This window comes from Poecilia formosa, unplaced genomic scaffold, assembly GCF_000485575.1.
Source record: "Poecilia formosa unplaced genomic scaffold, Poecilia_formosa-5.1.2 Scaffold2294, whole genome shotgun sequence".
In the NCBI taxonomy this organism is placed as follows: Eukaryota; Metazoa; Chordata; class Actinopteri; order Cyprinodontiformes; family Poeciliidae; genus Poecilia; species Poecilia formosa.
The window spans coordinates 1-15,519 of record NW_006802233.1 but is presented as its reverse complement, the minus strand read 5'-3'; the positions used below and the strand labels follow the sequence as shown (position 1 = coordinate 15,519).

The following is a 15,519-nucleotide window of genomic DNA, read 5'->3' as shown; positions in this document are numbered from 1 at the left end:
TGATCTAAAGACATGCACCAAAATCAACCAATCAGAGCCAAGAGGAGAGTCTTGGCGCTATCAATCATCCTAATGTACTCGCTGCTAAATGTGCTATTGGCAGAGAAACCACTTACAAGAAAATGGTATATTACTCGTTATCTGTGACTATGTTTAGCATTTACAACAGGCTATGCTAGCTAAATGTGGCAGGAGGCAGCTGGAATCGAACCTACAACCTTCCAATCATAAGACCCACAGAGCCACAGTCGCCCCCGTGTGGCTCTCTGCAGAGACCGACAGCGCCAAGTCCCTCCTTCTGCCTCTGATTGGTTGTTTATAGACAATCAGGACTAAGTGCACTAGCAGAAGGCAGATTAGCTTGATTTTTTCACAGATTACCTGTTTCTGTCACGACATGGTGGCAGTTTCAACAAACATGTAAAAAATACATGTTTTATTAAAATTACATGTTTCAGCTTTAATAAGTAATCGTGTTAAATAAAAACATTATTATTTTTCTTTTCTTATTTGTCATAATGAAGACATACCTGTCGCTGAAGACGGCGGAGTGTCCGAAGCGGTTCACGTCATGGTGGAGGTCCGGTTGGGGCAGCACCGTCCACTCGTCGCAGGCTGAAACAAGAAGAGGAAGAAGCAGAGGTCAGAGCGACGGCCCACTTTCACATGTTCAATCGCACGTTTCCTGAGGCGGGAGGATGCGCCTCGGGTGGTTAGGAGAGACCTTTAGCAAGTCTTCTCCTGGAGTCAAATGGAAATTAAAAAAAAGAGCAAAGTGTCCATGAAGGGAAGTCGAGAGGTTAACGACAGAATAAAGATGACAGTGCAGGGAGAAAGGACTGAATTTATTCCTAACAACGATGGATAAATGTGTTCAAGACACTGAGGGAGGTTTCAGCCAACATCCTGCGAGAACAAGTCTATGAGGTGAGGAAGATGGCTCTTTGAAAATGCATCGTTCAGAAATATCAGCTGAAAAAAAAAAAAAACATTGAAGTTTTTTTCAGAGTTAATGAAACATTTGCACTGCTAAATGAGTTTCATTTACCTTAATTGAGGGCAAAAACAGCCCTTTGGATTGTAAATGTATCCCAACACTAATGTTTAAGACTTGCCACAACTTCTTCCCTGAATTTAGGTCTGGACTTTGAGCCGTCGTGTCTGTTAAATGGCAGTGACGCCGAGGCTTTGAAACATCCTTTTTGAAAAAGTACTCTTAAGAAACTACAGATATTTTTATTCACACAAGTTTTTGCTTAACGTTTTTTTTTTTGTTTTGTTTTGTTTTTTTGTCTTGTTTTAATTGTTTTGCTTTTGTGAAGCACTTTGTGATCTACCTTGTGGTCTATCTGATATTGTGCTACACAAATAAAATTGTACTTTTTTACTTGCCTCTGAATGAGTTTAGATCTAAACTGATCTCCATCATCTAAAATAAAAAAATAAAATAAAATAAAATAAAAAATGCAATCAAATTTGCGGCTGTGACAACAAAATACGGATACATTCAAGGGGTGTGAATACTTTTGCAAAGTAATGTAAACAGAGATTTGGTCAATAAGATTTTTGTGGACAGTTTCCATATTTATCCACCAGGTTTTAGGCCGTTTTTTTCCCCAGCAGAATAGCAACAGGTCAGAGCAGATTAAATTAAATTAAATTAAATTCTAATTTGAAACTACTTTATTGATCCAAAGGGAAATTAGATATTGTTGTAACTCATATGAACTCAAATTCCTCAAAGAGTTATTGTAGATAGTGATGGCTGACATCTTGAAAAATGAGTGCAAATCATGTTTTGCGGGAAAAGAAAACCCTGAAAAAGCTCAAAGACTCCATGTTGTCAGGTTCTGAACAACCCAGTAGCAACTGGGAACAGCAGCAGAACACTGGCTCACACTCACAGCATGTCATCCATCACTCTGTGAGCACAAGTCATCATGGCCTCCCAGAGGAGAGAGGGCTACACGTCCACGAACAGCCAGTGCCACCTGCTGTCGCAACACGGTACTGCAGAAGGGACAGAGCAACGTCCCTCAGAGCTGGGATCCATTACAACAGCAGCAGACAATGTCAGGACACGGAGAGGCCTGTAAATTCTAGCCTTTAATTGAGTTCAGCTTGTTAAAAGTGGGGGGAGGGGAGGGGGAATTAGCTCTCTAGACTTGGCCCATCTCAAATGTAATTACCCAACAATTACCAAAGGTGCTGCGGCCAACAACTCTGTAGCTGGTCGAGGTGGGCCAATTTATAGAGTCGATAAATTATATATATATATATATATATATATATATAGTTGAGTGGGAGATGGAGAGTGGGAACAAAAAGTTAAGGGTCATGACAAATATTAAACTCGTTACAGAGTCGTTAAATGATTCCCCCACCCGTAGAGAAGCAGAAGTCACAGTTCCTCTGGGAAGTTTCAGTGGCGAGTGGCGGCCCAGATGAGAGAGGACGGTCAGATTCAAACTGCACTGGTTGTCAGTCAAACCTTCTAACGACACAGAAAAAGCCTGGACTTCCCGAGGGCGCGCTGCAGCCTCTGGGGAAATCTGGCCGACGTCCCAGGAGTCTCCGGCCTCCAATTAACGAGCCATTTATGACAGCGCGGCAGAACGAGGCCAACTCAACCTACAACAACGTTTGTAGGCTGATAAAATAATGAGAATCACTTACTGTGGAAAGTTTGGATCACGCTAAACTGCCAACTATTGCTATAGCCGTCTGTGAAAAGGCTAGAAATAAACCCATAGGAAGAACATTTAGCCGTTTGAGCAAGCTTCTTTGGAGCATAATAATATAAACAACCTATTAGTTTACTTATTTAATCCTCAAGTCAGCATAGCGTTTAGCAACCTTAGCACATTTATATGTGTGATGGTCGAACAAAATAGAGGTCAAAACAACTGGTTGGTGGGTAGATGGTATGATAGTTGGTATTAGGACTCAAACTAAAAAGTTCATTTCTGCTTTCAGGAGAAGGGTTTTAAAGTCAGATTAGAATGATTGAGCTATTTGGCGAGAAGTCAAGATGAGGTCTTTGTAGAAATGTATGAAATGATTAGAAATTATCCCGTTTCGTCTCAACTCAGCTAAATGATTAAAACACAGGCAAATGGGTGAACAGGAAATGTGCTAATTTTTTTTGTTGAGCGTTTTAGCGTTTTTGCTATCTGAAAACATTTGGTAAACTTAGCTTCCCCCAAATTATAAATTATAAATTTACTCAGCGGTTTTGTAAACTTTCAGTTGAATCAAATCCGACATCTGTGTTGAAGTTTTGGTCGTTGACGGTTAAGAAAGTTATAAGTAGTTAGCGTCACATTCTCTTTTCTCTTTACCCCAAATAACTTTCTTTCAAAAAAGAAACAGATGAACATAAAATAGGACACAAACGGTAGTGAGCAGGAAATAAACACATTATCTAAAGGCATTATAGAGCATGTAAATTATAATGTCAACATTAAATCAGTGCTTGAAGGCTGCGGTTTTCAAGCAGAGTGAAAATCTGAATTGAAGTAAACGCTTTAGCTCTAGCTTCTGCTAATGCTAGCGCTTTAGCATTAGTGGAACCAATGACTATAGTTACAATTAAATTTTTAGTTAGTGGTACCCACCGCTGCTTGAAATGATAAACAATACTAATTACCATAATTTCTGGTCGCCGCTACTTTTTCACACGCTTTGAACACGGAAATGTGGCTGATATGAAACGATGGACCTCTGGGCAGTGGTCAGAGGACAGCAGAAGCTCAAGGGCAAATTTGTGTCAAGACAACAGTGATAGTGAGAGCAACAACAAAAGGAGGACTGAGGAAATGTGAATGAGGCTGTTCAATTCCAAAACTAAAGAATGCGACTTAGAAATCCCTGAACAGCTTCAGACCAGCATACATTAAAGATCTGCTGCTGTTGTGTCAACCTTCAGGACCTCTCAGGTCTTCTGGTTCTATGCTGCATCCCCAGAACCAGAACCAGAACCAGGCGTGGAGAAGCAGCTTTCAGCTTCTATGTGTCACAAATCTGGAACAAACTTCCAGAAAACTGCAAAACTTCTGAAACACTGAGTTCCTTTAAATAAAAGCTAAAAACCCATCTATTTAGAGTCACTGGAACATTGAGCAATATATTTGATGTGTATTGATGATTCGGATGGTGGTATTCGACAAATGTTGTGTTAGTGGTTTATGGTGTTTATGACTTTTTATTCTTGTGTTTTTATCAGGTAAAGTACTTTGAACTGCCTCGTTGCCCTCTGCTGTCGCAACGCAGTACTGCAGGCAGGACGTCCCTCAGAGCTGGGATTTGTGCAATATGAATATACTTGATTTATTACTTTAGTGAAATTAGTGCACAGGAAGGAGATAAAAATAATGATGAAAGACTTTTCTTGGTAGGCAGATGAGTTGCAGGCACAGATGGGGAAAAGCATTTACAAAATTAACTTCATTAATAGTTAAAATAAAAATCTTTATGTAAATATCTCATGTTACAATGTGGATACCTGCAGCTTATAGAACAGTGTGATCTATTCATGTATAATTGTCCTTCTCTTTATTATTTTCTTTCTTTGTGGGTGTGGCTTTTATTCAGGTTCTCCCAATAGTCCAGAAATTACAGTACGCAAATATTTAGGTTGTCTAAAAGGCCTAGTTGAGATTCATCTGCAGAAGAGCGTGAGAGATTCTTGCATGGCTTTTAAAGCTCATCACAATTTCCTAGTAAAGTCTCATGATATAAATGGAAAGATAACAAATAGGGGTGCCGATACATCTGTGTGGGTGTTACTAACCCAAACTGTAGGCCAGGAAGTCCGAGGAGAAGCACTTGGCGCCGTGGCTCATAGACGTGTCGTTGTGCGTGTTTCCTCCAAACACCAGCATGGCGCCGCTCACTATGACCGCCGTGTGAAGGTAGCGGAAGAAGCCACTGTCTCTCAGAATGGTCCTGAGCAACAACACGGAGATGGTGGTTTGGACCACAGCTGACTTTTCTATCGACTTCCACACTTACTCCTATTTTTTTTAAGGGTTTAAAAGAAAAGACTTACCATTTCCGTTTGTCCACCTCAAACTTGTACAAGTCTCCCGCCAGCCCGTACTTGTTGGCGCTGAAGGCCTTGTAGCCTCCGTGGATGTAGATGGCTCTGGTGCTGGGGTCAAACACGCTGCTGTGGCCGTAGCCGCCTTGGACCAGCGCTCCGTCTGTACTGACCACGCTCCACGTGTTCTTCACTGGAAGGTCACACAACAGAGTCGGTGAGGAACTGGAAGGAAAGCTGCCTTATGTTGTTGAAACGTAATGAGATCCCTCAGCCAAAGAAGGGCGGAAAAAAAAAGAAGAGAAAAAACAAAACGAGCCAAGACGGTGGATGTGTCAGTGTTTCTGGTTTAGACTGAAGCTTTCTGAACTGCGGGACTCAGCTTAGTTTATGCAGTGTTTCATTAGTCGGACTGGAAGAGACTCAGAGGACGGTTCAAGTTATTATTCAGCTCGCAACAACGTTTGGTTATCGATCACTAGGGAAACAACATTTTAATTACTTCCACTTTATTAGCAATTGGCCGAAGCCAAAGGTTCATTCGTCCCGTTTTCTCAGGGAGATCAGCTCTGAGGAGGCATCAGGATCTCTAACTGAGGTCAAGTTTCCCGCCAGCCAAACACTTTAGCTTGGCTGCTACTAACAATCATTTCTGTAAAATTTTATCGATTATTCTGACGATTAATCAAATCAAAAATTTGCCACATTCTGCAGATTTTCATTTAACCACTTAACCTTTATCTCACACAAAATATTAGGAATATATCAAAAGATGTAAATAAGCAAANTCAAAGGTGTGATTCTTTCAGAAATTGGCCTTTTTTTTAAGAGTCTGTATATTCCAGTTAGCAATTAATTAATTACTAAATTAGTTGATGGTTATTTCAATAAGTGATTAACTGAGATTCATTCGATTAATTACACTTATGTCTTAGAACATGAAAGCAGCTGGAGCCACTCACCAATGTTGTACTCCTGCACATTGCTGATGTAACCGTAAAGAGGACAATGTCCGAACAGGACCAACATGACGGGACTGTCCCACTCCTGCGCGGGCGGCACTATGTGGGCCGAATGTCCCACCACAGCGTACTGGTCCTTGGGCCGCGGGTTGAGGAGGACCCAGGTCTGGTTCTGGATGTGGAAAACCCACAGCTGGCTCGACACATTCCCGGTTGAGTCGATCTTTCCTCCATACATGTAGATCTTCCCCTGGAAGAAAGAAGGATTCTTTCAGATTTTTTTATTTTTTTTCCCTTGTAACAAGACCGTGTATTAAGTGAAAAAAATCTGCCAGTTGAACTAACACTGTTTTAATTAATATTAAGGAATTATTGACTTGCTGGAAAGTTACTTGTATGTTAGTTTTGTCTTATTTCAAGATATCTGCACTAGAAACGAGACCAAACTCTTATTACTTGGTAAGATTTGGTGTTTCTTAAAGTGAAAGATACAATTAATTCATAAATACCACATATTAATATGCTTGTCCTGCACATCAGGACACAACTATGATTTATTATTCCATCAGCAGATCCAGACATGCTGACTGGAGTTGCCCAAGATGCTGCCGCAAAACATCAGAACCTGAACATTTCTACATTAGACACAGACACGAGTCCAGAAACAGAACCTTGAGATAACCTTTGTGTTTGTCTCTGGTGTGGATGCCACTGATTCTCTTCCCACTCCATCTTCAAACCTCTTGAACTTGAGGCTAATTAACTATGTAAATTAACATTCATGGAGTTTTAGGAACACTTAAAGCCACAGGCGACGATCTCTCACCCACCTCGTGAAGAGCGAGCGAGTGGCCGTATCGAGGGGTCACCGTGTTGACGGAGGGGTCAAGGGTCAGCCAGGTCTTGCTGCTGAGATTGTAACTAAAAGAAAAAAAGAAAGAAGTGGAAAAATGATTTCGGTTTAGATTTGAAAACGTCTCTGTCTCAAAAGCAACTCATCCGGGTTGGGAAACAAAACGGAGGAGAAACCAAGCCCTTCGTTTGCTCTGATGAACAAACAAAGCTGCTCAGGTTGATCTGCGGTATCTGCAGGAGGGTCATCACTTCTACCAGAGGAGAACAGACGGAAAGGGTCAACCCACAGGTCTCTGGTGGGAGCAGAAACAACAACTAGAGATGTTCAGACTGTCTGCGATGCCCCCTGCTGGCCCGTTCTCATAAAAACACTTAGGGCAGGCTGAATGATGCAAAACAAACTCATCAAACCCTGCGGGTACTCAATGTGAAATCTGCAAAAACAGGAAACTAGAAGCAAAGGGGAAAAGGGGGAGAGCGGAGGAACAAGAAAAAGGGAGGTCAGCCACAAAGATGCATCAAAGAGGGAAAAGAAAGGACAGAAGGAAGGAAATGTGTTTGCAATAAATAAAAAAGAAAGAAAGGAGAGAAGAAAGGAAGGGATGGATGGATGGACGCAGCATAAAATGAATGGAGGATTGACCGAAGGCAAGACGACAAGAGACGCAAGGAAAGGGAGGAAGAAAGAAAGGAGGTAGAGCAGAAGGACGGAAGGACAAATGAGAGAAAGACAGAAAGAGCAAAAGAGGAAAGGGAGCAAGAAAGGAAGGAAAAAAGGGAAGCAGCATTTAAACAGTGGGACAGGGAATAAACTCTTATTTTCTTTTGCAACCTTTTTTCAGTCCTGGAAAAATACTGAAACCAATATTCTGATTTCCCTCCCATATTTCTTTGCTGCTTTAGGGTAGAAATAAAAAAAAAATCTAAAACAATCCTGAGCTTTGATTTTAAGGAAATGGTGTGATATTCCAGAGCGGTGTTTAAGATGAAGAACGTTCTCATAAAAATAACTTCATTTTAGCCTCGTGTGGGAAGAAAAACTCTCTCAATGTTCTTTATTTTCTCAGTAAAACTTTCAGTGTGTGGATTCCCTGCAACAGTCGAACTCTAGTGCTGCACTCAAACACTTTAGAAATATTTAAGCCCATCAGTCACATGTTTTAACCCCTGCAGTCAGACCAGCATGTTCTCATCTACTTGGACCAGAAATGCAGCCTGTGGACCCAGACTGAACAGGTGAGCCACTCACGCTTTGACCATGTGGTAGTCGGACGTGTTGAAGACGTAGCCCCCGATGACCCACATGACGCCCTGCTCCACCACAGCCTTGTGGGACGCCCTGGCCAGGCCGGGCTCCAGGTGCTCCTCACGGCTCCAAAACGAGGAGTTGGCAGGAACCGAGACGGAGCAGTCCGGACCTGAGGAGGGACGGGACCGACGAGTCAGAGAGTTTCTCAGCTCAGCAGGTTTCACTGTTGGGATGGTGTGTTCAGGCGTTCGGATGTGGGATTCATTTTGGTCTCAAGGAACCAAAGCACCTTATTAAAAAAGGCAGCAGTATGTGTTTTCCAGGCACATAGTGCCATTTTATATGACTACTGATTAACCAAGTTATCTTCAGTTGTTAGAAAAATGTTATGTATACCAAATACGACTCGTACGATTGATTTATTGCGACAGGCCTAGAGGTGACAACATATGTTTGTAGAGAATCTGTTTGTGCTTAAATAGACATTTTAGTTTGGATGCAAATTGGACCAGATTTCCTTCATTTTGGGAGATTTTTGATCAACTGATATTTAGATGAGAAACCAATCTTATCCATCGATCTCATCAACCTTCACAAAGGTCTGGAATCCAGCCACGGTCATCATTTGCTCTGCTTTGAGAGAAGGCTGACTGACCCGCCCACCAGCTCACAAGGGCAAAAAAAAAGTATTTTTTTGCACCAAAATCAGAATCAGCGGGTCAGCTTTCTTTAAAGAGCTGTACATCCTTACATTTCAGTTTTTCATTTTAAAGTCATGTACAGAAGAACTACATTCACTCTGTTGCCTTGTTGGGTCGAGTGCAGCAATCATAGGTGCCTTCCTGTGTTTATGAACCAGAACAATGCGGCCGACACAAACCGGAATCCTCAGAGAATGAGGGGAAGAGAGAAAAAGAGAGAGAGAGAGACGGCCTTTCTGCTAAAACAGCTAGCAATAGTCGAGAAATGGAAAGATTGTTTCTCATCAGCTGCCTGCGGTAGAGTTCATCTCTAATCTCTGATGGCCCAAAACACTGGTGGCGTTCTGCCTCTTCAGCTCTTTCAGAAAAACCACCAACTGTAGCGTCTGGTCCTTCAAACTGCCGTCATTTTCCACAGCAAAAAGATCAGACATGAGGCCCGCTCCACTTCACAGACATCTGCCCACATTTGCACTTGTTGGCGTAGAAAATGAGATGGCTCTGAAGGCGGCAGTAAAAAAAGCAGGAGAGGCTGCAGTTCCCCCCATGACAAAGGTAATAAAGGCTAAAGAAAGTGGCTGTCTGTTGCTAACCTCCCTCAGCTTTTGGTAATGAGATAATAAGCACGCAGAGCTGCTGATATAAGTGCGGTTAAATTGAGCGGTGGTGTCTGTTCATGCAGAGCAGCGCCGCCGAGCTGTTGGAGCAGCTAACAAAGCAGCTGGAAGGGCCAGATGGTCCGGCTTCAGGGACACAATAATGTCACCGAAATAAAAATAAAAAAAAACAAGAAGCAGCAGATTGGGCAAAAAGTTTAAGTCATTCTGAGTGGAGCAGGTGGATGTTCAGGGCAACAAAAGCTTCGATAATAGCAGAAGCACCAAATTTAGTCAGAGCTGAAATAATGATGCTGGAGAGATTAAATAAAACATTATTATATCTTAGTGCTATTAATACACACAGTTATTCTAGAGTTGTATGAAAATTTAGCACCGCCACATTTTTCAGGTTGAAGATTCAGCACTTTTTCAGATTCCTGTAGTTGGAGTTTATTATTCTAGACTCCATATCACAAAACATTTATTTGCACTAGACACAAATCAGGAAGCGGCACAATGGGGAAGTCGGCTTGAAACTCAGTCATGTGCTAAAGGGCTATTTCACAGCATTTTGTCAACTTGCATCAAATCCATTTCAAATCGAATAATAATTTACTGGACAAGTGGTATAATCTCTTCACTGCGTTTTTATTTACCCTCTCTGCTTTATTTGTGCACATAGTAGACATTATGGTTTGAATGGAAGGTGATGGTGTGGGGGTGTTTCGTAAGAGTTGTCCTGATCCGATATTGGTATCGATACAGTATCGGACTGTATCAGCCTGCATCTACAAACTGAGATGCTCCAGGATTTAGTCTGGCCCAGAATTTCTATCCAGCAGTGCTCATATCCTGCAACCCGTTGGTTATTAACATACCTATTGTTGTTGACTATTCTTCTTCTTTCTTTACCAAATCGCATGGCAGCTTCTGCAACACTTTTTTAAAAATGTGAGTGTGAGCCCAAAACATCAAACACAGAATTAATTTTTTACACGCAGACCGAGCAGAACCAAGCTAGTTAGAAAAGTTTGTAGTTCTTCTGAGCTCTTAGCGTGATCCAACAACTCCACTTGAAACAGAATCACCGTTTCATGTGTAGCTGTCCAAGTCTACTCTTTAGTTTTTTTCCCCTTACTAAAAACAACTCTGCAGCTAATGAGAGAGAATCACAAACACCAAAAAGCGGCAGACTGTGCTTCAATGAACATCTCATATTAATAATTCTGCATAGTGAGGCTTTTGACCACCGTTCAGTTTCACTTCTGAGAACAGAGTGATTTAAAACCCGACGTCGGAAGTGCTGTGGTTCATCACGTTTCATGTCAGAACGCGGCGCGGCAGAACCAACGCCTACCTTGCCATTCGGCTTTGCAGATGCAGCTCTTTCCCTGGCAGTGGCCCCTTTCAGGGTAACCGCAGTCATCCAGGCAGTATGGGATGTCGCAGGCTTCCCCCTTCCAGTTGGCTTCACACTCGCAGTAAACGGAGGTGGTGGAGTTCCCCACCCGGCACTCGCCGCGGCCGGAGCAGTTGTTGGGACACGTGTTGACCCTACCATGGAGACGCACACGGGGAGAAGGACAGACACAAGGAGTCAGCTTAAAGAATGATGAACGCTTTTATTACAGATGCATTCATTCTTAGAATCTATACACAGGGCTTGGTTAAGCCTGTCACAATAACAAATTTTGCTGGATGATAAATTGTCCCAGAAGATACTGTGATAAACTATAATATTGATGTTTTGAGTAGTTCAAGTAATATAATGATAAAGGCATAATAATTATTTCCATATTTAAAATCACATATGAATATGTTTTGTCATTAAATAAGTCATTAGAAAAAAACCATGACCACTCTACTTCCTGTCATCATCCTCCACATGGTTTGTGCCAATAGCAACATCCCGTTGTTGATCATGTGACCAGTGTGATAGAAAAAAGTGTTTCCATTGCAGTTTTGTGATATAAACCAATTTTGATACGACCGAAAAAAATTAAAATTAAAATCCACATCATTCTAGTGCCAAAACTTTATTGACAAACATGTTTCTTTTTGGGAAAAGAAATATGCCAATTATCGGAAATATGCCAATTTCCGATAAGGAAAATTATTCTGAAAATGTTACAATTTTTCAATTATAAAATTATATATCAGGACACAACATAAGAACTCAAAACAGTCTGGGGAAAAAGAAACCTTAGGACTTCTTTTAATTATGGAGAATTTACAACATTTCTGATAGGAAAGAATGTTTTTGTACAAAGGAAAACACTAAGTTGTGTCACATTTTGATCGAAACTGAAGCTTTCAGCCATCAAAGCAGGACACAGCAGTGAGATGTTAATTTCTGTCCTTGAACAGGCATTGAAAGACACAAAGGGCCTCCCTCCCATCATTCTTTCATGTTCCCTGTTTTGGTTAAAGGTTTGATGTTCTGGCTACTCCGCCTTCATCCCGATTGTGTGTTTCTCCGCCAGCGCCGACTCTCATCACGATGGCAACGGTATCGACGAATCAGGGAAGAGCCTGGGGAGGGGAGCCGCTGTGCTCTTTAGAGATGATAACAGCGGACAGTGGCTCTGCTTTGGGTTTGAAAGGCTTTTGGATTTTCTAAGGCAAATTTGATGTCTAAAGGATTTGTTTTTCCCCATTTGTCAAAATGTACCGTTTTTTTTTTGTTTTTTTTTTTTTAATCAAACATTACCAGAAAAAAATACACATCCTATTTTTATGAGGCTTTAGGATGACATATTTAAGACGATTTAAGGCCTTTTTAATGCCAAGTGAGCTAGCTTGATGGCTATGTAGCTAGCCTAGTCACAGGATGGACTGGCTTATGGCAAAGCTTTGCCTGACTGAAACTCCCACAAAGACAAAAAACTAAACATACGAGAATATGAAATTAAAGAGTCCAACAAAGTTTAAGACCCCAAACTAAATGGACTGCACTCATCATAAGACGACACCACATAATCATTCATTTATCATCAGTCTAGTGTACTATATAAAGTCAAATGCATATGTAACAATGCATAAATTGTGGTAACCGTGGAGGAGAGCTCACCTGTATGAAATATTGAAGCCTGTCAGGTTGTAGGCTGCGTCACTGAAGAAGTGCAGCAGGGCGTAGCCGGACTGGGACACCACCTCAGGAACCGTCTCATTCCCGTATCGCTCCGGAACAATCAACCCACTGGAATAAAAAAAAACAAACAAATAAAACATATAGTTACGTTTCAAATCTTTCCTCACATGGTAGGCCTATGTGAAACCCATCCCGTGTTCGAACACTACAGTTAAACGTACTGAATTTTTTTATTTGTTCATTTGTACGAAACAGTATAAAGTAATTTGTAATTTCTCAGTTTTGTTATTACATATCAAGGGTTCCACAGAGGTTGGCAAATTTCTAAATATCTAAAGTTAAATCTTTAGGGCTGCACCGATTGCAGCTGTCTGACCGATCACAGATCTTTAAAAAGCCTGACCTGTTAATTCTGATTTTGGCCGATGCTGATTTTGTTACTGTGAAAAGTCGATATACATCATGACAAAGTTTCAAAGTTGACAAGAGTGGGGTGGCTGTTGTGTTTGTGGACGTAGATAAGATTGGTTTCTCACGCAAGTATCGACCAATTGCCCATGACCCAGAGATAAGGAAACCTGGGCTGATTTTTTGATGCACTCCTAAAATTTTTAATTAGACTTGTTAAAGTGCTTGAAAACTTTCCTATTTCTAATAGGAGTTGTCTGACCTATTATTACAGAAGGATTGTTTTGTTTTCAGATAGCAAAGCAGCCCAAACTGAAAACCTGAACATCTTTATGCTGGTTAAACCTAACTTCAGTTAAATTTATGCTGAAGTTAAACTTACTTTCAGCATAAAGAAAGGATCTACTAACTCACTGACTGACACCAACCTGAAAGCAGCGAGCAGCGGCGCGTAAATGGAGTCACCGTCGTAAACGTAGAGATGGTCCCAGCTGCACTCAGTGGCAAAGTGGTTGAATCGTAATCTCAGAACGGTGTTTGGCCTGCAGAAGAGAACAGAGTTTTATTATTATTATTATTATTATTATTATAATATCTGTGTGACCGCTGAGGAAGTGGAAGGTGTTCTTGATTTAAAATTCATCATTTTACATAAACGTGGCAAGAACTTGATATTTGTTTTACATGTATAAAAGATCAGTGTGCTAATTATATTCTCCTCTTTAAACTAAAACATTAAGCTTTTGTCATTGTTCATGTAAACACATTTCTGTTCTAGAGCGTTTATTCTTGATCAAGAGTCCAAGCAGAGCTTTGAAAGTGATGGATTCTGCAAACAGGTTGTTTCTAAACCTTTAACTATTTTTGCAGCTACTGTTCTTTAGCATTAAAAGTGGAAAAATCCTGAAGTGATAAAAAGTACTTAACAAAACACCTACATAAAAAAAGAAAAATTATATTACACATTTTACAAGCTATATCCACACACACACACACACACGCACACACACACACACACACACACACACACCCCGACAGGAAGCAGGCCTCTAACGAGAGCGCTGCCAGTTAAAACAATGAAAGGAACAATAAAACCCCCAAGGTGGTCACTCAATATAGCAGCAAAACATGTTTCATATTTCAATCTTTACTGGGGTATAAAGCTAAGAGCAAAAATACATTTTAAAGAAGGCTGGAAAATTAAAACCTCTGAGCTGTTCATGTAAGCTCAAATTAGCAGAAAAGGTACTGGATGTTAATAGTTTAACTATTAGAGCCTACAGGTGAGAAACTCAAAAGTCTGATCTTTTTCCATTCAGCAAACACACATAGCCAACAACATGCTTCAGTGTGGAAGTTGTGATGGAGCAAAGATTACTCAGTTTTCAGAAAGTGCTTAAAATCAATTCTAACTTTGCAAAAGGGGGCTTTAATATAGGATAAGATGTTGCGTGTTTCTTAACGACTTATCACATGAACAAACTTATTCATGTGTGATTTTAATTGCATTTCTTATTTAATGGAAACACCACTATCGCAAAAGTATGTTTTTTCGATATCATTGACAAAGTTTTGCGCACATTTGTAACGGAAACACAGCTAGTGTCAAAAAAATAAATAAAATGGAGCAGATTCCTTGATGTAGGTAGGAGTTTTGAATCTTTGTAACTCCAACCTTTAACAGGTCTTATTCAGCTCGAATCAAACCATTTTGTTCATGACTTTACAGACAATAGTGGGTCTTTTCAGTGCCAGTGCTTTTAATGAACATGGGGGAAAAAAAGTAGGGTTTTTTGGGGGGTATTTCACATGCCAATCATAGCCATTTCATGATGCATCACTAAATTTGACCACCAGCAGCAGCAGACAGCAGAGCAAGCCTGCTTACTGAGGCTTTTGACAGAAAACATGAGATTCATAAAAATATGTCTCAGCTGTAAATCTATTTAACGTCTGGAAATGAAAACACTCACAAGAGAATAAAGATCCCTTCTGCGCTTCTTTGGTGAAATACAGGATATAGGAAGTGCTTTATTAATGGTCACATTTTTATCCTAAAAATGTTTCTTCATTCAAGTAAAGTGGCGATTCATTTGTCCCCTCTCTGAGAGGAAAACTTAAAGTAGGCATGACAGCAGCCCCCGAGCCCCTTCATTACAGGACAAGACTTGTGACCAGTCACACAAACTGGAGACAGGCTAAGGAGCCGCAACAAAGAAATGTCCTCTTCTACATTAGCAGCAGCCAGTAGAATCCCTTTGAGCGTTGGAGCAAAAAAAAAAAACACCACACAAATCAGGACAAAATGTCTTCATGGGTCACGTCACTGCAAGCCATTTAATGAAGAAAATACGTCCGATGGTACAAAGTTATTCCTTTTACGGTAAAAGGGGTTCTGCAAATTTCATCAACATGAAATTAAGTCTTTTTAACACTATTGTGAATGACATATATGATCCGTATCACAGCAAATAGCTAGCTAGCTTACAAAAAATATCAGTCTTGATATTTTTTGTAAGGATAGAAAACTATTGAAGAAGAATTGGTACTACTTGTGAGATTAACCATTTTTGAGCATATTTTAACTATTTAGTCACATTTTTTTCCTTTAGA

At 40.6% G+C, this 15,519-nt stretch overlaps 1 protein-coding gene across 1 annotated transcript; it reads right to left on the bottom strand.

Moving 5' to 3' along the window:
* Positions 1–509: 509 nt before the first annotated feature.
* Positions 510–13,448, bottom strand: LOC103133135 (attractin-like; the record flags this gene model as incomplete). The annotated part of the gene is made up of 9 exons (XM_007544905.1): positions 510–615; positions 4,793–4,947; positions 5,051–5,234; positions 6,004–6,253; positions 6,834–6,924; positions 8,108–8,276; positions 10,765–10,961; positions 12,478–12,606; positions 13,335–13,448. Coding segments are annotated over 9 exons (1,395 nt in total), but the record flags the coding sequence as incomplete, so codon positions are not given.
* Positions 13,449–15,519: the final 2,071 nt, after the last annotated feature.